The sequence below is a fragment of the Plecotus auritus genome, assembly GCF_963455305.1.
Source record: "Plecotus auritus genome assembly, chromosome: 5".
Classification (NCBI taxonomy): Eukaryota; Metazoa; Chordata; class Mammalia; order Chiroptera; family Vespertilionidae; genus Plecotus; species Plecotus auritus.
The window spans coordinates 181,586,192-181,611,024 of NC_137776.1; the positions used below are offsets into that span (position 1 = coordinate 181,586,192).

Below are 24,833 nucleotides of genomic sequence, written 5' to 3' on the forward strand. Positions count from 1 at the left end.
ATCTCCATCTCCCAGCACCAGCTGCACCTCCCAGCACCGGCTGCATCTCCCAGCACCGGCTGCACCTCCCAGCACCGGCCGCATCTCCATCTCCCAGCACCGGCTGCACCTCCCAGCACCGGCCGCATCTCCATCTCCCAGCACCGGCCGCATCTCCATCTCCCAGCACCGGCTGCATCTTCATCTCCCAGCACCAGCTGCACCTCCCAGCACCGGCTGCATCTCCATCTCCCAGCACCGGCTGCATCTCCCAGCACCGGCTGCATCTCCCAGCACCGGCTGCATCTCCCAGCACCGGCTGCATCTTCATCTCCCAGCACCAGCTGCACCTCCCAGCACCGGCTGCATCTCCATCTCCCAGCACCGGCTGCATCTCCCAGCACCGGCTGCATCTCCCAGCACCGGCTGCATCTCCCAGCACCGGCTGCATCTCCCAGCACCGGCTGCATCTTCATCTCCCAGCACCAGCTGCACCTCCCAGCACCGGCTGCATCTCCATCTCCCAGCACCGGCTGCATCTCCCAGCACCGGCTGCATCTCCCAGCACCGGCTGCATCTCCCAGCACCGGCTGCATCTCCATCTCCCAGCACCAGCTGCACCTCCCAGCACCGGCTGCATCTCCCAGCACCGGCTGCACCTCCCAGCACCGGCCGCATCTCCATCTCCCAGCACCGGCTGCACCTCCCAGCACCGGCCGCATCTCCATCTCCCAGCACCGGCCGCATCTCCATCTCCCAGCACCGGCTGCATCTTCATCTCCCAGCACCAGCTGCACCTCCCAGCACCGGCTGCATCTCCATCTCCCAGCACCGGCTGCATCTCCCAGCACCGGCTGCATCTCCATCTCCCAGCACCGGCTGCATCTCCCAGCACCGGCTGCATCTCCCAGCACCGGCTGCATCTCCCAGCACCGGCTGCATCTCCCAGCACCGGCTGCATCTCCCAGCACCGGCTGCATCTCCATCTCCCAGCACCGGCTGCATCTCCCAGCACCGGCTGCATCTCCCAGCATCAGGTGGCAGTGATGGGTAAGGAGAGGGAGACCTAGGTACCCCCAGAGGCAATGCTGGCGGCCACGGCAGGTCCCCCTCCCCTTGCCCTGCCCTCCGTACATGCTGGCGATTTCCTTGACTTCAGGTTTGAGGCCACAGAAAGGCTGCTTAGTGGCAAAGGCAGAGATAGGGCAGAGTCCAGGCCTCCGTGCGGAGGGACGGCCTACAGGAGCAGGGCCGTGCCAGCCTGGGCGCCACAGCGGGCAGCATGAGCTCCGCGGCCTTGCGAACCTCTTCTTCCTCTACGGGAGCGGTTCCCCCCTGGAAGGCGCTGGCAGGGCCGAGCGGCTGGGACCTGGGAAGCGCTTGTCACTGAGCAGGAGCTCCTTAGCCAGCTGCCTCCTCTGTCCCATCGTCACCACCACCAGTCCTGTCTGGGACACGCGTGTTAAAGCTAATTTCACCCTCTTTGGGTTTCGCCAGACTTCTGACGGCCCTCAGCCACCTTGGCCAAACGAATAAGCGTTTGCCAGTGCCGTGGCCAGGGAGGGCCTAGGCTAGGAGCTCCCTCCCTCCCTGGGCCTCAGCTCATCACCCCCGAAAGCAATGCGGTGGGGGAGATTTGGGGGCCCACGCTCCTGGCAAAGCAGTCCGCTGATTAGGTCTGCACACTCCAAGTCAGACAGCTCAGAGCTTGTCGAGCGTCTGTCTTCCTTCTCGGGGACCACTCAGACACCCCTCACTGCAGCCTCCACACACACTCAGAACTTCCCAACATGCGCATTGCCGGAGACCGGGGAGGACTGGCTGGGAAGGTGGGCTGCACATGGAGGCTGGCTCCCCAGGGCCCAGGGCTGGCTCACACTGGGCCCCAGCACGCGCTCATCCGCGAGGCACGTGTGTCCTCCGAGAACCGGGACCCGAGGGCCTTCCTGGGGTGCAGAAGGGTGGCGGACCTGCGCCCGCCGTGGAGGCCGGTCTAATATTTAACCCGCTTTCACCTCCGGGGCATCTTCCTTTCCGGAACCTGGTTCCAGCCAGTTCCCCAGGAGGGGACCACAGGATGCGGACTCTGAGCTCTGCGCCCTCAGGGTTCCGCGATGTTATTGATGTGAAGCGAGGGGGCGGGGGGCGGGGACCCAGGACCCCGGCGCTGGCATGGCAGGTCCCCAGTAAGTACTGGATATAGACCATCACGACATACGAGGCGCTCAAAAGGTGCTGGAGTGAGTCTCCCCCACTCGGGCAGCAGTACTATTGCCGATGGTGGGTAATCTTGGCCAGGAGGAGAAACTGAACGGGGCGGGAGGAAATGTCTCTCGAGGGCAAGGTTATGGCCAGTGCACATCACCAAGGGCTTGGGAGCCCATGTGATCCTCCTGCCCCACAAGCAGGCGTGGCTACTTAGAACCCGAGCCCAGGGAGAAGCAAACGTCTCCTTGGTGGCTGCTGGGAGCTGGCGCGGGCTGCCACGCCTTGGCAGCTGCTGCCTCGACTACTCATGTCCTCCACTGCCCAGGGGGTCCCACCAACCCGGGGTGCGGGTGGGCTACGGTCCCCAGGACGGATTCGAGTATGGGGAAGGCTTCTGTTCCCTGAAGCACAACCAGGTCTCAGCCAAGGGTCCTTGCACACCGTAGGTGCTCGTTAAGTGTTTTCGGGATGACGGGTCGATATGAAGGACCACACACGGTAGTTGCACTAAAAAAGGCAAAATAGCAAAGAGTTCCACGTCTTCCGTTACACATTTCTGTCGTTTTTTAAGCCACAAGGATGTGTATACTCTTTTCAATGGCCAAGGAAACCATAAGAAAATAAAAAACAGACTTTCTGTTAAGAAAATACTCTAGCCGAAACCCGTTTGGCTCAGTGGATAGAGCGTCGGCCTGCGGACTGAAGGGTCCCGGGTTCGATTCTGGTCAAGGGCATGTACCTTGGTTGCGGGCACATCCCCAGTGGGACACATCCCCAGTGGGGGGTGTGCAGGAGGCAGCTGACCGATGTTTCTCTCTCATCGATGTTTCTGGCTCTCTATCCCTCTCCCTTCCTCTCTGTAAAATATCAATAAAATATATATTAAAAAAAAAAAAAAGAAAAGAAAAGAAAATACTCTATTACCCTACCGTGCCCCCACCCACCTCTGCCTGTGATGCAGAAACCCTATGTGAGGGTTCGTCCCCATCCTCCCCACTTCTCCAAGGAACTCCGCTGGCAACCCCCATCCCGGGGAGGGGCACCCCTCCCTCTCCAGTTCCCCGTGTAAAACAGCAGAGCGGAAACTGCCCACAAGTCCAACGCTGAGACTGGTGACGTGAAATTAACCCTTCACCCTTAGTCTCTGATGGAATTTCACACAGCCATTGTTTTAAAGAATCACTTCTGAGTAATATTTACTGACATAGAAAATGCTCCTGAAATAATGTTAACTGAAAAAAAGCAGATTCCACCCCCCCCCAATTAGGTATACAATGCATGCCTAATTTTATGAAAAACATTTAGACCTAGAAGACAAAGAAGAGATAGAAGAAAATATTAACTGATTAGAATCATGAGTGGCTTTCCTCCGCACCCCCCTCACCATGTATTGTCAACATTACCCACATTGTCGACAATGAGTCGTTCTGATTTTTATAAGAAATATTGTTTTTGAGTGACTGGGGGTACTCAGCATAGGAAAAGATGTTCAACTTCACTCGGAATGAAAGAACTGCAAAATAAAACCAAGATGTGGCATAATTTTTTTTTTTTTAAGATGTGGCATAAATTTTCACCTAGTGCTTGGCAGTGTGTGTGTCTGTATATGTATTTATACTATATTTTGTTGATTTCAGAGAGGAAGGGAGAGAGAGAGGGAGACAGAAACATCAGTGATGAGAGAGAATCATTGATCGGCTGCCTCCTGCACGCCCCCCACTGGGGATGGAGCCCTGACCGCCTCCTGGTTCAGAGGTCGATGCTCAACCACTGAGCCCCGCCGGCCGGGCAATATTTCTTACCGTTAGATTGCATCCTGTAGTTTTGCTCACATGCACAGACAAAGGCCAATGAGGGGTCTGCTCACAAGAGAAAGAGTAAGAACAGCCTACACACCCATCGCAGGGACTCAGCGGGAAGCCCAGGGCCCTCCCCTCAGCAGAGTGATGACGGGCAGGGTGGCGCCGGCACAGCGAACGGGCCCTCCACGAGCTGACGTGAAACAACCGCTGCGGTGGTGACAACAGGCACCGGACAGACCAGCGGGCGGTCCTTTGGGGGGGGTGCGTCCCACAAAGCTCAGCGCATGCGTTTGTAAGCAGAACTGGGCGGGGCCCGGAGCTCGGCGGGGCACGGAGACTGGCTGTTCACAGAACACCCTTCCCTAACCTTGGATCCCGAGCCATCAGCATGTGTTACTTTTCCACAATCAGAAATCAAATCAACGAGTAGAGTAGAACAGCCCTAGGGGGTCAGGAAGGCAGAGGCCTCAGCCCCCAAATGCCCCCCCCACCCCCGTGTGCAAAAGAGGGCCAGGCTCAGGCCCGGCAGTACTTGCCTGAGGCAGCGATCCACGTCATGGTCATCCCGGCAATACTGGGGGCCTCCGTGCCTCAGGGCATCCTCGGGGTTCGCAAAAGCCTGAAATACACCAGCGGAGAATTACTGTTCACGCGGCGGACGGCCCCCAATATTCACCTGGGCCTTCGGCAGCGCGGTCACCTCCGTGTCCATTCACCAGCATCCACGAACTCCTACTGTGCGCTAAGTGCTGGGGACTCCCCGTGAACAAGGCCGCTATGGGCTGAATATTTGTGTCCCCGGAAATTCAAATGTTGAAACATTACCCCCAAGGTGATGGTATTTGGAGGGGGGCCTTTGGAAGGGAAAGACCCCAGAGATGAGGACACAGAGAAAGATGGCCACCTAGGAGCCCTCACCAGACTCAGAATCTGCCAGAGCCTAGACCTTGGACTTGCAGCCTCCAGAACTGTGGGAAATTCTGTTATTTATAAGCTGCCTGGCCTATAGCAGCTTATAATAAACTAAGGCAAAGGCTCCTCTGTCCCTGCTCTTGAGAAGCCCACAGTCGGATAAACCAGGAAGGACCAGGCGGTGTGTGTTACGAAAGAGAAGACAAGGTTGGAGACAAGGTTGGCCTTGAGAATGTTCACAGGAGCTCTGAGTCTGAGAATCCGAGAAGGCTTCTCGGAGGCAGTGCCATCAAAGCTGAGGCCTGAAGGATGCATCAACATTAACCAGATGAAGGGAGGGCGGAAGCAACAGCAATCAAGGCCGAGGAAAGCACGTGCAAAGGCCCTGGGGTGAGACGGAGATGGGCATTCAACGAACTGCCAATGGGAAGCAAAGACTTAAGGTCAGACTCAGGTCTCTAAAGGCCCATGCCCATCACTCACGCTGGCATCCAGGGAAGCCAGCCCCACAACCCACAGCAAATCTGACTTCAGCACCAGGTCTTCTAAATTGTTCACCAATGGCAAAGCCTGCTGCTCCTGACCCAAGAACTCTTGTGACCTCTGTCCCCAAGTTAGTCCTGCCTGGTGGGCCTACCCCTGCCTGCCCTGCCTCCTGAGGTGAAGGTAGCCCATGCTTGATGCCTGTCTCAGGATTGGGGCGCCCATGCCCAGCATTCTTCTCTGCTCCCCCTTAAGTCATGGAATCACCAACTCTGCTGGCCCTCCATGGAGTCCATGGACCCGTGACAGCCTTTAAAGGGTCTCGGCACTCAACAGGCGGTGGCCTTTGAGCCCACAGTCATGGAGATGGTCACCCTGAAGACAGCCGGAATACGGGTCAGCCCGACCGGGCCCAGCAGTGCAGACCAGACGGGGCCGTCGTCAGAAGCTGGAATACTCTGAGGCAGGAGAGTAAGAAGCTAGGACATGGGGAAACCGAGACCAACAGCTGAACCGACTGGCCCAGCAATTCACAGCAGATACAGGTCACCAAGGCGGAAAGCCCCAGTGACTAGCAATGGGCAAACCGGTGCCAGGCCTCCGTCCCAGGGTGGCATTTCCTCCCCCGACCTTTCCTCCCAGAGATAACATCTAGGCCTCAGATGTATTTCAGCTCCAGGCCCAGAAAAGCAGCAAAACCAGGGGAGACCAGACCAGCTTCCGTGCCTCCTGCCCTCCTGCCCTGGGGCCGGCCAATCGGTGGAGACGGCGACCTGAAAGGACACACCTGGAAAAGCTGATGACCGTTCTATCGAGATCCCTGGGGTGTCCCTACAACCCCGCCTTCGGAAAGCAGAAAACCCTCATGACCGAGAAGCCAGCCGCCCCTCCGGCGGGGCGGGGGGGGGGGGGCACACCCACTCGAATCTCCTGTCCGGTGAATTCGCTTTCTCCCGCACTTGAAGGGTCCTCACCGTCCTCCCAACCAGGGGAGCAACAGGCAGCGGCCGCTGGTCCTGGGCCAGCCCCGAACCTGCCTCCCGGGCCCCCTTTCCCACGCTCCAGGGAGCTGACAGCAGCTCGCCTCGGCTCAGTCTTTCCTCTGACGTAGTGGTCGGCAAACCGCGGCTCGCGAGCCACCTGCGGCTCTTTGGCCCCTAGAGTGTGGCTCTTCCACAAAATACCACGGCCTGGGCGAGTCTGTTTTGAAGAAGCGGCGTTAGAAGAAGTTTAAGTTTAAAAAATTTGGCTCTCCAAAGAAATGCCAATCGTCGTCCTGTTGATATTTGGCTCTGTGGACGAATGAGTTTGCCGACCACTGAATTTTAATGTTTCTGCGGAGTCAGAGCCGCCCCGCCCGCCTCGGCCCTCCTGCTGCTTCTGCACTGGCCCCGTCCTTGTCTCACTGCCCCGTTTGAATAAACATCCTCTCAGAATCACCCGACTCGCCTTGTGAAATCTTTCCCCGCACGCCCGGCCGGGTCTGGTCCCCTTTCCGTCACGCGACCTCGAGTTGGGGCGAGGCGGCAGGCCCCTGGAGGCCCCCCCGTGAAGGGACCCAGTTGTTGCCAGTAATGAGAACTAAAGTGGGGAGCGTTTACTCTGCCCCAGGCACTGAATTAATTCTCCTGGCACCACTGGGCTACCCGGCCATCCACTGTGCACAGGAGGCCAAGCCCAGCTCCAGCCCAGCCAGCCTCACCTGTCGCCTTGCCTTTTAACTGGACGAAGGGGCGGGGAGGGGACACACTTTCCAGGAACCACTCCTCTGCTGAAGCACCCGGGAGGGTGAGCAGCAGGTGGCCCCAGCCTCTCCGTGTCTAACAAGCTGCCCGAAGTCCAGTGTGAGCAGCGACCCCGCTCGCCCGCCCGCCCGGGGACCAGAGCAAAGCTGCTTTGCCGTTTGGCTCAGGACAAGGACAGGAGGAGGAATTCCTCCCGAAAACTCCGAGGGAGCTCAGCGGAGCGCCAGCCTGGCCTCCGGCCCCCGTGGCGGTTTGTAAGTGACCTGGCCGGCGAGCTGGGAATTTCCACTGAAAGCGCTCGGGGCCCTATTTCCCCGTCCCCACCCCACCCAAATCTCAGATCTGCGCCGGGAAGCCGCCAGGTCGGAGGAGCAGGGGCGCTGTCTCCCTCCACCCGGGACTGGGACGGCGTCCCGAGAGCTCGGCGCGCTCCAGGCGTCTCAAGTCTCACCGTGCCTGGAACTCACCTGGTGGCACAGCGAGTGCGTAAACCTCTGAACACCGACGCCAGGAAGGTGCGGCCCTGCTGAAACCCGGGGCCACAGAGGAGCCAGCCCGGGGAGAGGCCCCGGCCCGGCCCGCTCAGCACATGCACACCCTGGCCCTGGAGGGGAAGCCGCGCCGCCCGGGGGGGTCCGGGGCGGGAGGCACGTACCTTCTTCCGCAGCCTCACTTGGCCGGTGATGACGGCCACCACGTACATCTTGATGACCAGCAGCGTGCTGCAGAGCAGGAAGGCCGGGAGCACCTGGCCGCTCAGCGCGAGGGCTGGGGCAGGCATCGCGGCGGCGGCGGCGGCGGCGGGCGCTCTGCTCTGCGGGGAGAGGCGCGAGCGGCTGAGCCTGCAGCTGCGTCTGGAGCGGGAGGAGGCGGGCAGAGCGAGGGGGCCAGTCCGCCCTCAGCACCGCCCACGCCCCTCGGCAGAACTTCTGACCCAGGTGCTGGGAGAGCGGGGAGCCTGGAGTGTCCCCGGGGCCACGCCTCCCTGGCAAGCCCTTACCCACTTTCTAATCTGCTTCCTGTTAAAAAAAAAAAAAAATCAACCGAATAAACTTGGAGATCTAATTGGCTTTATGAAGGGACTCCTGAATGGGGCGACCTCCCACCGAGCAGCTAGGAGGGGCAAAATCCAGGGTGTTTCTATCACGAAGGGGGCGGGGGGAGGGCAGGGAGCTAAATGTGAAAGAAAAGATTGCTCTGAGGCCGGGACATCTCTTCTTTGGGGGAAGAGAAGGGGAAGGCTTTGTCAGACAGACTTGCCTCTTCCTCTGTGGGGGTGAGGAGGGTAGAGAGGACCCCCAGGACCGACGGCTCTACTGGGGCGTGACCGGGCAACGCCAGCCTGGTCATGAAGGCGATGGTCCGGGGAGAGGCTGACACGGCACTTAGATGGGTGTTAGCATGAGCGATGCCATTTGGGGCCTGTGGCTTTCTCTTTAACTTTCCTCATCCGTCGCATGGGGCTGTGTGGCTGCGCCTTCCTTCTGGGAATCAGGGCAGGTGGTGGGCAAGAGCACGGAGCCATCTGCCCCGACTCAGCCTGGATACCTGAGCCACAGCCACCCCTATGTCAATGGGACTTGGCTATTTGTGGGAGACTGAAAAAATGCCCCCCAGATGTTCACGTCCTAGTCCCCCTGAGCCTGTGACTATGTTACCGTACGGGGCAAAAGGAACTTGGAAGATGGGATTAGGTAAAAATGTGATTCGGAGATTACCCTAGATCAGCGGTCGGCAAACTGCGGTTTGCCGCTCTGTTGACTAATGAGTTTGCCGACCACTGGGATAGGGGCTTAATCACAAGGAACAAAAACAGCCTGTAATTATTGGAATCGAGAGTCTAGGTCAGTGGTCGGCAAACTCATTGGTCAACAGAGCGGCAAACCGCGGCTCGTGAGCCGCATGTGGCTCGCAAGCTGCAGTTTGCCGACCACTGCCCTAGATTATTTGGGTGAATCCAATTTAATGACAAAGGTCCTCTTAATAGAGCAGCAGTAGACTTTGCAAGCAAACAAAAGGGGAAAGTAACCTCACAGGCTGATCTGATCCCAAATCCTAACGGGGCAGGTTCTGGTGGTAGTCACATCCCAGGCATGTAAACTTTTATAAAAGATTTCTTTTGCCTCAAGCGAGCCCTGTCCGCACCTTGGAGATCAACAGTAACCACCTGAGGGAGCGCATACTCTTAATTCTCCTCTAATCGGATCCCCACCTGGCGTTCTCCCACCTTCATTTCACCTTCCTTCCGTTTCTGCTCAATTTCAAATGCACCTGGAGACCTTGTTCCCTGGCAGGTGTCAACAGTGTGGCTCAAATAAACGTGCAAAAGCTCTCCACAGGTTTGGATGTCCTGTGGAGACAAATTAGAGGGAGGAAAGAAGGAGGTGAGGCCAGAGGAGGCAGACCTCCCGCCTGGAAGAGGGAGGCGGCGGGGGGGGGGGGAGGGGGGGGCACGGCATGCAGGCTCCTCCCGCAGCTGAGGGACTGGGAAACCAGTGCACCCAGGACCCAGGAGCAATCGGCCTGTGGACGCCTTGACGTCAGCCACCGACACGGATTTTGGACGTCCAGCCTCCAGAACTGGCCTCCAGATAGTAAATCTGTGTTGCTTTAAGCCACCAAATGTGTGGCCACTGGCTACGCAGCCACAGGAGACGTCCATGTCTCTGACCATCGCTTCACTTTGCCAAGAGACTCCCAAGCTAACAGCTCGATTGTTCGTTACGGGAACTTCCCCGGAGAGCCACCAGCTCTTCCATGGAAAGCATCTAAGAGTCTTGGAACCCTGGTTTCAAAATCCTCGCCTTGCTCGGCCCCCCGTGGCCCCTTCCCCAGGCACGGACGGGACTGGTGCAAAGGCGGGGATCTTGTCCCTGTTGTTTAGCAACGCTGCTCTCTGCTCGCTGCTCGCTTTGTCAGGGGTGCCCCGGGGGAGTGGGGAAGAGGAGAAACTGTGCCTGCTCCCCCTTGGGCCTGCCTCAGGGGACAGCAAGGAGAGTCTGGCCTGGGCCCCAAGCACAGAGACCGAGGGAAGGACTGGTCGGAGGGCAAAGACGCTGGCCGCGTGCCCTGGAGCCAGACTCTGCGGGCATGGCATCCGGGCCAGCCTTCGGTGGCAGCCGTGTGGCTGCAGGCGAGCAGTTCCCTCTCCGAACCTGTTCTCTCACCCGTACAACCCCGCTGGCCGGCGGTCACCCCCCAGCACTGAGAGAACTAAAGAAAGTCACGTCTGTGGCCCTGGCCAGTTTGGCTCAGTGGACAGAGCGTCAGCCCTCGGACTGAAGGGTCCCAGGTTCGATTTGGGTCAAAGGCAGGTACCCGGGTTGCAGGCTTGATCCCCGGCCCTGGTCGGGGCAAGTGCGGAAGGCAACCCATCAATGTGTCTCTCTCACATCGATGTTTCTCTCTGTCTCTCCCTCTCCCTTCCACGCTCTCCAAAAATTAATGGAAAAGTATCCTAGGGTAAGGATTAACACACACACACACACACACACACACACACACACACACAGAGAGAAACTCAGGTCTAATTATTAAGCACCTGGCATGTCCCAGGCCCTCCATCAGCATGAGCCTCAGTTTCCTCAAAATGTGGAAAATAATTCTGACCTCCCAGGTCTACCAGGAGGCTCTCAGAACCCTCTGCCCTTGCTGCCGGGGACAGTGGCTGTGGCGTGGGGAGGGGAGGAAGGAACATTCCTGTCCATTTCAATGTGCCAAACCCTCCTTTCTCTAAGATGGGGCTGCCAGCAGGGCTGTCCCGGCTCCTAGAGAGAAGGCGAGGTCATGCCAGGACGGGACATAGAGCGCATGGAGCGTCCTGAGTCCATTTGACCTCTGACTGAGGGTGGGACTGTGCAGGCTTGCTCCTGGGATGTTTCTGAGGACATAGGACCCGGGCCGCCCTGACCCCCACCTCAGGGGAACTGCCAGAGGTGGCTGTCTTCCTGGTCAAAAAGCAGTTATGGTCCGGCCAGCGTGGCTCAGGGGTTGAGCTTCAATCTATGAACCAGGAGGTCATGGCTCGATTCCCGGTCAGGGCACAGGCCCTGTGGGCTCAGTGCCCAGTGTGGGGCGTGCAGGAGGCAGCCGATCCATGATTCTCTCTCATCATTGATGTTTCTTTCTCTCTCTCCCTCTCCCTTCCTCTCTGAAATCAATAAAAATATTTTATAGAAAGCTCAGTTATAGGGGCTGGGGACTGTACCACGCCCAGAATGGTAGACCAGGGGAAGCCCCAGAGGGGACCCTGGGTGGGGATCCCTCCTTGGACTAGGAGGCATGTGTGCTCAAGCCGAAATCCGAGGGCCCCTGGGCAGCCCTTCTGACTGAGGCGTGGGACCCCACGGCAGGAATCTCGGCCTCATCGCCTGCTGAACTCAACCGGGAAGCCAGGCCTGGCAAGGAGGACAAACCTTCTCTGATCTCCGGCCAGGAACTTCCCAGCCCTCCGCCCGCGGGGAAGGCCCTGTGGTTCCTGGTGGTGGAGATGATGGGGTGTTACTTTTCCTGCAGCCCCTTACATTGTTTGCCTGTGGAATGGGATCGTGCCCCTGCCCTGAGCGGGGGCGGGGAGCTGGGAGGGGGTGTGGGGGGCTCCTGCCGGAGGCCCCGCTGTGGGGGTGGGGTGGGAGGGTCAAAGCTTTCTGTCTTGGCCTGGGTCATGGTTACACAGGAAGGGATGTGTGTGAAATTCTCTCAGCTCTGTCTTCAACTGTTACTTTACGTAGATCCGCATCTCTTTTTATTATTATTATTGTTATTATTATTATTATTATTATTATTATTATTATATATCGTTTAAAAGCCCACACAGGTTCTGCAGTCATAACTGTGCCTCTCTGAGCAACGGGAGCTGCAGTGTCTGGAGCCCAGGCAGCCTCCCCTCGCTCCCTGCCCCCGGCATTTCCTGCTGCTGGGGACCCGGGCCTTGGGCTGTAATTGTCTGACTTCAGAGGAGGCTGAGAGAGGGGAGGAAGTGGCCCCCCTCGGCCCCGGCTCCTGACCTCAGTGAGTATTGCTGAGCCAAGGATGGGGAAACGCAGTGATTAAAGACACCAAACACATAAAAGTCCTCGGAGTGACTTCTAGGTCAGATTTGTCTCATGGTCGTCACGCAGCAGCATCCTTCCCATGGGAAGCAGTGTTTGTGAACATGGTCTACGGAAGAGGCGAACGGGGATTGGTCAGCTCTTTCCGATGGCTCCGCAGCCCCTCCTGGGCAGAAGCCCACCCGGTGGGACTCCTGGACCCCCCTGCGGAGGAGCCGTTCCAAGGAGGACTGTTGTTTTTGTCTCCCCGCTCACCTCTCTCTCCTTCCTTCCTTTGGGGAATCACACCCGTCCTTGCAGGACTGGTACTCCTATTGCCTGTGATTCTGGTGGGGCAGCCAATGGGTGCTCTCCATTTTCTTAGGATGGTAGGCATGTGACCCAGACCAGCCAATTACAATGTTACTGGCCTCAGGACAGCCAATCAGAGGCCTTCCCTGGGAGGTTCTATTCTGACACTGATGGACCCCTCTGGCTCCAGGACTGGGCCCTGGGGCAGTATTGGCCGCTGTGTGCAGCCATTGCCCCTGCCCCCATGGAGAAGGCTGTATTCTGGAGGAGACAATGAGGCTCCAGTCTCTGACTCACCCGGAATCTAGGAGTTTCCTTTTTTGCTTAAACAAAACATCAGTCACACCACGGCTCTCCTCTGCGTCAAACCCTGCAGTGGCTCCCATCTCACTCAGAGTAGAAGCCAAAGTTTGGACAACGGCTCATGGGCCTATCCCATCTGGTCCCCATCTGGTTCTCTGTGAGCCAGCTCCTCTCTCCCTCCTTCCCACCTCACTCCGCCAGCCAGTCACGCGGCCCTCCTCGCCGGTCCTCACCCGCCACACACTGTCCTCTCTGCGCCTTGGTTCTGGCTGATCGCTCTGCCTAGGACGCCCGTCCCCCAGGCACCCACTGGGTGGACACCTCATCGTCAAGTTTGCTCCCACCCCTCCTTCTCTGTAAGACCCACTCTGAGCACCTCCCTCAGTTCTGCAGCCGGTCCCCACCCCCTTCCCTGCCTCTACTTTCTCTTTTCTTTCCACGGCACAATCACTCAATGGATGACACACCTGGTAATGGGTTTAGTGTCCTGTGTGTGACACCTGGCTTCCTAGGGCACCTCAAGCATTGGTCCTGTGTCTGACACACACACACCACTGCCATCTGTTGAACTGAATTAAGCTAATTGGATTTGGATTTCTTTTCTTTCCTAACCAAAGGGGTCTAGACCCGTGGTCGGCAAACTGTGGCTCGCGAGCCACATGCGGCTCTTTGGCCCCTTGAGTGTGGCTCTTCCACAAAATACCACGGCCTGGGTGAGTCTATTTTGAAGAAGTGGTGTTAGAAGAAGTTTAAGTTTAAAAAATTGGGCTCTCAAAAGAAATTTCAATCATTGTACTGTTGATATTTGGCTCTGTTGACTAATGAGTTTGCCGACCACTGGTCTACCAGGGGTGGGCAAACTTTTTGACTCGAGGGCCACAATGGGTTCTTAAACTGGACCGGAGGGCCAGAACAAAAGCATGGATGGAGTGTTTGTGTGAACTAATATAAATTCAAAGTAAAGGAGCAGAGGGGAGAGCAAGAGAACCGGATAGAACAGCCGGATCCGGCCCGCGGGCCATAGTTTGCCCACGGCTGGTCTAGACCAAGATAAGTAAGCTCCAGAGTTTTGTTCTGGGTCCTGAGGCCTGCTCCTCTGCCCCCTAACTGCCCCTCTGCCCCCCAACTGTTCCTCTGCCCCCCAACTGCCCCTCTGCCCCCCACTGCCCCTCTGCCCCCCAACTGCCCCCACTCCTTGGAATGCCCCGGAGAGTCTGGCTACCTCTCCTGACAGGCAGAGCGCCCAGGGGGAGGCCCATGTGTCCCTGAGCAGGACTGGCTGCTGGGCGGCTGCGACCAGAACAGATACCTGGGGCATCGCCCAGGGCACCGCTTCGGACAACCCCTCAGGACCGGAAAAGACAGATGGGATTTTAGATTTAGTTAATTTGCATATTGGCGGCTCAGACGCCCATCCAGCAGCGTAGAAACACAGCGTTGACACTCACTGACAAGGATCCAGGTGAGTTAGGACTGGCAGCTGCCCATCGGCGAAGCAGGCAGATCCGGGGACCCGTGCCAGACTGCCAGCCTGACGCCCATCTGAGACCACCAAGACGGCCTTCAGGGATGATGCCATCGCCCTTAAGGACAGTGGCCAGAGGGCGGACGGCCGCTGTCCATTTCTCTGGGCCACTGGGGTTTGCCCTCATCCCCGACCTGGGCTAATCCCAGACGCCGTGGTGTCCCATTCCCCAGGGAGCGAGGACGATGAGACCTGTGGCGGAGATGTGGGCCGGGGGCCAGGCTGGTGGCTGTATTTGCCGCGGGTCAAGGTGGCTGTTCTTGTCACAGAGGCAGCAGAGGTCCAGCCGAGGGCCGTGGGCTCGGGCCCGGGGGAGCTGGCCCGTGGTAAGCGCGGAGAGGCAGCAGCGTTTCACGCGTCATGTCCTGACCGTGTTTCCCGAGTCGGGAAGTGCCCGGGGTGCGCATCCTCCCGGGAACGAGCAATCGCAGGGCTGCTCAGCCGTAACGTGCAGCGGTGAGCAGAGGCCGGACAGCCGCCTGGAATATGGCCCGGCCCTGAAGAGGCATGCCGGGCTCACACACGCGTCAGGGGATTTAACCCGCAAGCCCTTCCGCTGAGAGGGAGAAGCCAGCCACAAAAGCCACACAGTGCCTGACCGGCGTGGCTCAGGGGGGTGCTTCCACCTGCGCACCAGGCGGCACGGCTTGATTCCCGGTCAGAGCACATTCCTGGGCTGGGGCCCGATCCCCCTGGGCGCGATCTGGAGGCACCGGATCAGTGCTTCTCATCATTGATGCTTCTCTCTCTCCTCTCCCTTCCTCTCTAAAATCCATTTAAAAAATACTTTAAAAAACCCACATATTGTATGATCCGATTTACATGAAATGCTCGCTGTCGGCAAGTCCATAGGACAGAGAGCGGACTGGAGGTTGGCGGGGTGGGGGGGGTGGGGGGGGGATGGGAGGCACTTCTAAGGTAAACGGCTCTTCTCTGGCGAAGATGAAAGTTCCAGAGCTGGACGGCGGCGATGGCTGCTCAACCGAATCGCACGTTTTAAATGGCTAGTTTCACACCGAAATGAGAAGAGAGAAGCCAGGCCATTGTCATGCTCACGGCTGCATTTACACGCCTAACACGGGGTGTGCCCAGAGCCTGAACGTGTGCCTGAAATGCCGGCGACTTTCTGGGGCCAGCGAGGTGCCCAACCCCTTCCCCGGTCCCAGGGGAGAGAAACCCACGTGGCTGTTCCAGGATCTGACGGAGCCCATCTGCTGCTTCCGGACTCGGCCTCAGGCCCCATCATGCTGCAGGGAGCCGTGGACATGCATGCAGTGGGAACATGCCACAGCTGACAGGCGGTGGGGGAGGAGGGAGAGCAGATGGGGAGGAGGGAGAGCAGCTGAGGGAGGAGGGAGAGCAGATGGGGAGGAGGGAGAGCAGATGAGGGAGGAGGGAGAGCAGCTGAGGGTGGAGGGAGAGCAGCTGAGGGAGAAGGGAGAGCAGATGGGGAGGAGGGAGAGCAGCTGAGGGAGGAGGGAGAGCAGATGGGGAGGAGGGAGAGCAGATGGGGAGGAGGGAGAGCAGATGGGGGAGGAGGGAGAGCAGATGGGGGAGGAGGGAGAGCAGATGGGGGAGGAGGGAGAGCAGCTGAAGGAGGAGGGAGAGCAGATGGGGAGGAGGGAGAGCAGGAATGTTTGTCTCAGCACAACCCGCTGCCAAGACCTTTCCAGGGAAGCTGCTGCTGGCACCCTGAGTGTGGTTCCAGGCAGTGGCTCCGGGCTCCGTGGGAGCCAGGACCCTCCCTGCCGGGCTGCCCGGGCATCAGGCGGGCACACGCGACCCCCCACCCACCGCCGCTGTGTCCCGTGGGCAAGGCCAGTGTCCCGCTCCAGCCACATCAGGAACCCATTTCCGAGGAGGCCCTGGGCGGGGGGAGGTTCGCATTCCTGGGATCATGTTCCGCCAGCAAGGGCGCAGGGGACAGTCGGCCAGGCTTTTCCAAGGCCAGAGCGATGGGAACCCTTCCCTCTTCTTCAGCTGCTTCCAAGACCCAAACCTCCTCAGTCCCCCAAGAGGCACCAACCCCTCCCCTCGAGGCCCTGGTCACAGCGACAGGATCTTAGGGCCGTGGGTTTGGAGGGAATCATCAGGTCGGATGCTGAAACCGTCAGGGGGCGAAGTGCGTGCTTCCTCCTTGAGCGCTGATGCAAGGCAGCAACTGCAACTCCCCGGGGTCCCTGAACCTGCCCGTCCGGGAACTCACCACGTCCAGTAACAAGATTGCCAATCAGCCAATCACAACAGCCGGCCGCAGCAGGTCTGCGGGAGGCCCCGCCCAGGAGCCAGGCGCCGCCAGGCGCTTTACTTCTAAACCCACCTCGTTCCCTCCGCCGGCATCGTCCCCCTGTGGCAGGTTCATTCATGGATGGAAAGGAGGCTCAGGGCTACAGGCGACCTTCTCCAAGGTCACACATCTGGGCAGAGGTGGGGCCGTCCCAAGCCAGACCCTGTGCTCTGCGCCCCCAGGAAGAGCCGAGGTTTGGATGCAGGCCAGCCTCTTGCGCAATTCCCCTTGTTCAAAATTCCTTCCTTATGCCCAGCTGGATCTGCCCCTCGGAGCCACAGAGAACACACAAGCTCCCTTCTCCTCCCCACTGCCCTTCAGAAATTGGAGGACACTCTGGGTCCCCCCTCAATCCCCTCTTCCCCGCAAACCCCTGCCATGCCATCAGCTTATGCTCGGGTCCCAGGCTTTCCAGCCCTCACGACCCGGCTTGTAAAGGTCCCTCTTAGAGGGGCCATCGCCCTGTGTGCCAGGGAGCCAGCTCAGACCGGAGGGCACCCTCACCCCTTGCTGGAGACCCCTCACTATTCCAGCGCGGGAAGAAGTGTGACTCGAAGCGGGTCTGGTTCCATGATGTGTGGGGCCCAGTGCAGAATGAAAATGCAAAACCCCTTGTTCAAAAGGGAAGAGTTTCAAGATGACAAGAGCATGATCTGAGCACAGGACCCCCGGGAACCTGCCGGACCCCCAGCTCAGGGGGACTCTGCACCAGGTGAGGGAGAAAGGCGTGTCCTCCTCGAGCCAGAGGAGAGAGAACATCAGAGCGTGATGGGCCTTTCTTCAGCCCCACCTTCATGGGGGCCAACATCTGAGCACAAATCGAACGCTAACAGCCGCTCGCATTTCTGAGTGCTTCCCCTGAGCCAGGCCTCATGTAATATCGTTGTATTTATTATTTATCTTATTTTATATTTTTTATTGATTTTTAGAGAGGAAGGGAGAGAGGGAGAGAGGAATAGAAACATCAATGACGAGAGAGAATCATTGATCAGTTGCCTCCCACACGCCCCACATTTGGGATCGAGCCCACAACCCAGGCACGTGCCCTGACCGGGAATCAAACCATGACCTCCCAGTTCATAGGTCGATGCTCAACCACTGAGCCATGCCGGCGGGGGCTCATGTAATATCTTTTAAAACAGCGCTTATATGATGTTCATCACGTGCCCAGGAAATATAAACGTATTCGCCATACCATCTGGTTAAGGTAGGTACTATCTTTATTCCCATTTCTGTAGATGAGAAACTGAGGTGCGGAGTCGTTGAGTAGCTTACCAGTCACATAGCTAGTCAGTACTCATAACACCTTGACTTCCAGTCTCCAGAGAGGGTTCCTGGGGCTCAGGGAAGAGAAAACCGCAGTAAAGAGGTCACCGTGGAGGCTGCGGGTCCAGACCACGGGTGCGGACCCCACGCCCTGAGCCCCTTGCACCCAGCCTTTTCCAAAGACCCAGGCAACATGCCTGCAGGGGTGGAATAGCATCCCCCAAAAAGGATACGTCCAAGTCCTAAGCCCCACCCCCGGTACCTGTGAATATGACCTTATTCGGAAATGGGGTCTGTATTGGTCAGGGTTCTCCAGAGAAGCAAACCCAGTAGGAGAGAGAGACAGAGACGGAGAGAGAGACACACACACAGGTATTTATTATGAAGAACTGGCTCATGCAATTACAGAGGCTGAGGAGGCCCGGGATCGGCCATCTGCAAGTTGAGTTCACTGATTCAAACCCAGAAACATGCTCACAGACACACCCTGAAACCCTGTGTGATGTGGGCTCCCGTGGCCAGTCGAGCTGACACCAACAATCTACCAGCACGGGGTCTCTGCAGATGTGCTTAGGTGAGGGATCTTGAAGGAGAACATCTTGGATTTAAGGGGCGCTAAATCCAGGGGCCGGTGTTCTTATAAGAGAGAGAAGAGGGGCCGAAACCGGTTTGGCTCAGTGGATAGAGCGTCAGCCTGCGGACTGAGGGGTCCCGGGTTCGATTCCGGTCAAGGGCATGTGCCTTGGTTGCGGGCACATCCCCAGTGGGGGGTGTGCAGGAGGCAGCTGATCGATGTTTCTCTCTCATCGATGTTTCTGACTCTCTGTCCCTCTCCCTTCCTCTCTGTGAAGGGTCAATAAAATATATATATTTAAAAAAAAAAAAAAGAGAGAAGAGGGGAGGCCAAACAGAGGAAAAGGTCATGCGGAGACAGAGGCCGAGATTGGACGGATGCAGCCACAAGCCAAGGACTGCCCAGGGTTGCCAGCAGCCCCCAGAAGAGAAACGAGACGAGAGAGCCCCTCAGGGCCTCTGGAAGGAACTGGGGGGCCGGGGGGCTCTCTGCCCTTGGAGGTTTTTCTGGGTGGTCTATCAATTAAAGCAGCATGAGACGGACTAACAAATTTAATTACACACATACGTCTGGGAGCCCCACATACATGAGCGGTTCAGAGACAAAGTTAAGAGGAGAATTATCTGGCATTCGGAGCTCAGGGGAGGCAAGGCGCCTTGGGGTGCAGGAAGCCGGTCACAGTATGATAAGAAAAGCAGATGTTCCGGAATTAAAAGTTTGCCCTGCCCTATAGCTAGGTCATAAAAAGTTATTTCTGGCGGTTACTTTTATTACTTTTAAAAGGTCCCCCATTTAAATTCTTGGAGCGCTAAACATTCCTCTTGGGTCCACAGGCTCTCAGCTGCCTTCGGCTACAACGAGCTTACAGGCCGGGGAGGCCAGCTCTGAGCCCCCGTCAGGCCCCACCAGTGGCACCTGGGTTTCGGGCCGCTGGCCTGCAGAACCGCGGGAGAATGAGTCTGCGGCCGCAAGGCTTCGGCGAGTGGTCATCGGTGACAGCGGCCCCAGGAAACGCACACGCCGCCTTCCTGTGCTCCTGAACGCGTTTGTGCGTCCACGGGACCCATGCACCTGCTGGGTGGCCCTCCAGAGAGAGCTCGCTTCCTATCGTTCAACGGAAGATTGACTTAACTGATGCTGCCCACTTGAAAATAAATCTACAGCCCCCTTCCTGGACGCCCAGAGGCCCAGGGGCCGCAGGTGAGAAGTGTCGTCCTGATTCAACAACTTGTTCACAGACAAGGAGCCAGGGAAGGGAGGAGGCTTCCGGGTCACGCGTGGAGGAGAGCGAGAAGGCCCACGCTCACCTGGCCCAGAGCAGCTGCTCAGGACAGTGCTGTCCAACAGGGACCGGAGGCCACCACAGGTGCAAGGCACACAGGTAATTAAAAACGTTCCAGGTCAGCCCTAGCCAGTTTGGCTCAGTGGATAGTGTCGGCCTGTGGACGGAAGGGTCCCGGGTTCGATTCTGATCAAGGGCATGTACGTTGGTGGCAGACTCTTTCCGGCCCAGGCCCCGGTCCAAGCACATGCAGGAGGCAACCAGTTGATGTGTCTCTCTCACATCAATATTTCTCTCTGTCTTTCTCTCTCTCTCCCACTCTCCCTAAAAATCAATGGAAAAATATCCTCAGGTGAGGATTTAAAATAAAAATAACAATTAAAAAATCAATGGAAAAATACCCCCGGCTTAACAAAAATAAGCAATAAAAAATAGTACTTAAAAATGTTCTTTTGCCCTAACCAGTTTGGCTCAGTGGATAGAGCGTCGGCCTACGGGCTCAAGGGTCCCAGGTTCGATTCTGGTCAAGGGCATGTACCTTAGTTGCGGGCACATCCCCAGTAGGAGGTGTGCAGGAGGCAGCTGATCGATGTTTCTCTCTCATCGATGTTTCTGACTCTCTATCCCTCTCCCTTCCTCTCTGTAAAAAAATCAATAAAATATATATTTTAAAAAATGTTCTTTTTTTAGGTAAAAAATAAAAACGAGACAGGTGAAGTAAATACTCGTATTTACTTCCTGTGGCTGCTGAAACCAATGATGAGAAACCTGGTGACATAAAACAACAGACATTTCTCTCTCAGGTTCTGGAGGCCCCGAGGTGTAAGCGGGGCTGCGCGGCCGGCCACAGCCTCCGTGGAAGGACCTGTCTGTCCCTGGCCGCTGCCTGCTCCCGTGGCTGCCGGCATTCCTTGGCTTGTGGCTGCCGCGCTCCAGTCCCTGCCCCGTGGTCACACTGCCCGCCCATCTTCTCTGGGTCACAGCTCCCTCTGCCTCCCGCTTATTAGGACGCAAGTGATCGCATGTCGGGTTTAGCTGGGTAACCTCACCGTAAGGCCTTCACTGGTCACAGCTGCAAAGGAAGAGGCCTTTCCCACATAAGGTGGCAGTTCCAGGTTCCAGGGATTAGGACCCGATACTTTGGGGGGACATTACTCGGCCTACTATAACAATATATTTTATTTAACCCATATATATCCAAAATGTTCTCATATATATGTATATATGTACATATATATAAATGTTCATATATATATATATTGATTTCAGAGAGGAAGGGAGAGGGAGAAAGAGATAGAAACAACAACGAGAGAATCATTCTGCTGCCTCCTGCATGCCCCACACTGGGGATCGAGCCCACAACTCGGGCATGTGCTCTGACCGGGAATCAAACCGTGACCTCCTGGTTCATAGGTCGACGCTCAACCATTGAACCACGCCAGCCAGGTCAAAATGCTCTCTTTTAACCAGTAATCAATAATTTTACGTGACTAATGAGCTAGTTTACGTTTTTAATATCAGGTCTTCAGAACCAGGTCCCACTTGTTCTCCCACAGCATGCCGCGGTGCGGGCTCCCCACACCTCGGTGAGGGCTCCCCACCCCTCGGTGCGGGCTCTCCACCCCTCGGTGAGGGCTCCCCACCCCTCGGTGCGGGCTCTCCACCCCTGGGTGCGGGCTCCCCACGCCTGAGGAGCTTGGGACCCCGACTGGCTCAGGGCCCGCACAGTGGACAGCTCAGCTCTACAGAAATTCTCAGAAAACGTCCGTTGTCATCGGTGTTTTATTTCCTTAAGACACGTGGCCCGAAGGTCACCTTTGTGATGAGAACCTCAGAGGAAAGGAAGGCCTTCAGCCAGACCTCGAGCCCTGTGCTGGGAGATGCGGACGCTGCTTTTGGGCCCAGCGGCTGGGGAGCAGGGAGGAGCACAGGCCTGAGCCAGGGCCTGCTCACTGTCTGAATGCCACCCTCCACCTCTCCGAATCTCGCCTTCCCATCTCTGAAACGGGCGTGATCACAGGCCTCGCTCAGGATTGCCAAGAGCATCCAGGGAGCGTGGAGGCGTGTGCCTGGCGTGACATTGCAAACCGTTGCTGCTGTTGGTGTTGGTTTTAACTGAGATGCAACCGAGCCCAGAGGCTGGGGAGGGGTGTGTGAAGCCCCCTCGCCCTCCACCCATGGTCAGTCCCCTGTGGGTAGAGACTGGCAAAGAACCAATTCTCCACTGGGCTGGTGTGGCTCAGTGGTTGAGCATCGACCTATGAACCAGGAGGTCAGGGTTCCATTCCCGGTCAGGTCAGGGCACATGCCCAGGTTTCAGGCTTGATCCCCAGCGTGGGGCCTGCAGGAGGCAGCCGATCAATGATTCATCATTGATGTTTCTGTCTCTCTTTCCCTCTCCCTTCCTCTCTGAAATCAATACATATATAATTTTTTTTAAAAGAACGAATTACCCTACAACAGAATAAGACCCACGATGTGTAGGTACCGGGTGGAAAGAGAAACGCAGAGGAGAAAGGGGTGGGAGGTTGCTGGGTCCCCAAGAACCTGACTGGCTGGTTGGAAGCCAAAGCATGTACTGGGCGTGCCCAGAATGTGAGCCCTGCCTGAGCACCCGGTAAGGGGGTAAGGGGGCTCCCCCTCTAGCACACACACACCTGTAGACGCCCCTCCCCTATTTCCTTGGTCCACCCACCACGGACACAACTGATTGGACAGCAGAGAGCACCAGACCACAGGCAGCCAATAGGAGGCTACCCAACAGCCAATGAAATCAACAGCTGGGCTGAGCTCCACCCAAACAGGTGCTCCCAGGTGTGAGGGGAAGAGCTGGGGAGAGAGGGAAAGGTGGGCGCGCCCAGCCCGGACCCACGGAGAAGGGGCTGAGCTCAGCGGCCCGAGGGGTCCCTGGGAGCAGAGGACAAACAAGTCCCTCCGTGTATCCGCGTGGGGGCCTGGCCAGCCCAGGGGTCCTCACCCGCGTTCCCACGCTCCACCCTGTACCCGCCGCATCCTCACCGCGAGCCCTCTATCCCGGATCCTCAGTGAGCTCCGCCCTAGCAACCCCAAAACAACCAGCTGCTCCCAGCCAACCGAGTGGGCCCGGTCTGCCGCCTGCTCTTCTGGGCGCCGGGTCCACCAGAAGCCCCACCGGGGGGCCGTTTCCAACCTGCTTGTCCTTTGGTACCGTAGGGGGAAGGCTTTCTCCGTGCCAGCCTCTCTGCTTCCCTGCCCCCACCCCACCCTGCCTCCACCACCACGCAGGCCTCCCTGCTCTCACCTGGCCCGGAGGAGCAGGGTACTGACCCAGACCAGCCCCTTGCAGCCAGCAGCCCCTCCTCACAGTGTTTGCTGCCAGGCCTTCTCTGGGCATGATCCTGGCCACGTGGACCCCCCCCCACAGGCCGACAGGGCCCTGGGTGTGTCCCTGCTGAGCAGCTTGGAGGCAGCAACTGGGAGGGGAGACCACCAGCACCCCCGCTCCGGGAGGGGCAGACCCCCGAAGGCAGACCCCCGGGGCGGCAGACCCCCAGCTGAGCAGGCCGCTTGGTTTCAGGGCGAGGGAAGGCCTGGCAGCAGAGAACAGCCTGCTCCCGCCACCCCCAGGGCAGCCGGGAGGCAGCTTTGGCAGTAAAACTTGGCGAAAACAGAATAATGATCATATGACAAGATGGATGGTCAGAATGGCTCCCTTTACCTGCCAGACACCGTGCCCAGGGCTGTATGAACAGGGGCTCCTGGTCGTCTCGCCACAACCCTCCCGGTGGCCTGTCCTTCTCCCCACGTCAGAGACGAGGGGATTGAGGCCCGGGGAGTGAGGACCCTCTGTTTCTGTGCTCACCGCAGCCGCGTGCAGGGGCTGCTCAGGTGCGTGAGAAAGGCCCAGAGGGCCCAGGTGAGGGCGCCTGGCCGAGAAGGGGCTGATGCCCAGAGCGGGGGTGGAGGCCCAGCGGGCTGATCTCCATGGGCCCAGCTGGAGCGCCGACCTCCCAGGATCTGCAGTGCCCAAGCTGGACTGTCCGTCCCAGAGCTGTCGTCAGGTATCACGTGCTCTGCAATCGACTGCTCGGCCCCGAGCACTGGGTGGGGAGGTGGGGGCAGGGAGGGTCTGGAAAAGTTCCAAGCTTGGATCCTGGAAAAGACCAGCCTCGTCCCTTGCTACTCCCTCCCCATCCCCCGGCACAAGCTGCAGCCAGGGGCCCAGGCAGCCCCGTGTGACCCTCTGGGGACCCGACCCTCCTACCTCATCACTAACAAACCCTCCCGCCCCAGGGGCGGCACAGTATTTGGCTTCTGAATTGCACGCTATCCTAGAGCAGACGTGCTTCCCCCTCCAGGCTGGATGCCGGGTTTGCACCCAGCTGTCAGTCATTCCCTAGCGCTGCACAGTCCAGCCACACCCCCAAGCAGGTGAAAGTGACCTGTGACCACAGGTCAGGCCGAGTTGTCACGGGAACCAAGGGCATGTGAGGCCCCAGAACAGCCATTTCTGAAGGTCGCAGAATTACATGGGAGACCAGAGTGCCCAGCAGAGGTGCCACACTAGCTCGCTCATTCATTCATTCATTCATTCATTCATTCATCTGTTAAACACCTGACCCCTGAGCGCTAAGTGTGCCAGACACTGTGCTGAGTGCTGGGGACACAGGGGTCATGTCAGAGGCACCCCGACATTAGGAGTGGTTTGGACCTCTCCGTGAGGCAGACCGTGACCTGTGACCTCTCCAACCCAGGCCTGGAGTTCTGCTGAGGCAGCCTGGGCCCTCTCCCGCCTCTTACCCGGTCCCCCGGCGCCTCTGCCTGAGCTCATCGGGCGATGACTTCAGCGATGTCACGCTGGAGGCCTTGCAGCTTGGAATCCGGGGGCCTCGGGGCTCGCTCTCCTCCCTCCGATTCAAGCATGACTCAGGCGGGCAGGACCGGGCTGTGGTAAGGCTCTCCACTTTTATGCAATCGCTTTCTTCACTCCAACCACAGGCCCTGCAGGGGGCCCCTCCTCAGCCTCTCAGACCTCTGAAGGTCAAGGTAGATGCTGGGCAGATAAAGATGCTCTCCTCTGCTGGGGTCATGGCCCGTCCTCAGGGAAGTGCCAGTGGGGAAGCCTCCACTCCAGAGACACCCTCTG

At 58.1% G+C, this 24,833-nt stretch overlaps 1 protein-coding gene across 3 annotated transcripts in view; it reads right to left on the reverse strand.

Annotated features, from left to right (window-relative positions):
• The window catches only part of PTGES (prostaglandin E synthase), a 28,839-nt gene extending 4,224 nt beyond the window's left edge, over positions 1-24,615 (reverse strand). The window contains exons 1-4 of one of the 3 annotated variants that reach the window (XM_080669997.1): positions 24,488-24,615; positions 9,342-9,479; positions 7,785-7,943; positions 4,526-4,608 (exon numbers count right to left, since the gene is read on the reverse strand). In XM_080669997.1, the coding sequence (XP_080526123.1) occupies positions 4,526-4,608; positions 7,785-7,943; positions 9,342-9,362 (263 nt within the window). In that variant the 5' untranslated portion in view covers positions 9,363-9,479; positions 24,488-24,615. Of the gene's footprint in view, positions 1-4,525; positions 4,609-7,784; positions 7,944-9,341; positions 9,480-23,405; positions 23,467-24,487 lie in introns of those variants that run through there. The other 2 variants (XM_080669999.1, XM_080669998.1) reach the window with 2 other exon arrangements.
• Between the last annotated feature and the right edge of the window lie 218 nt (positions 24,616-24,833).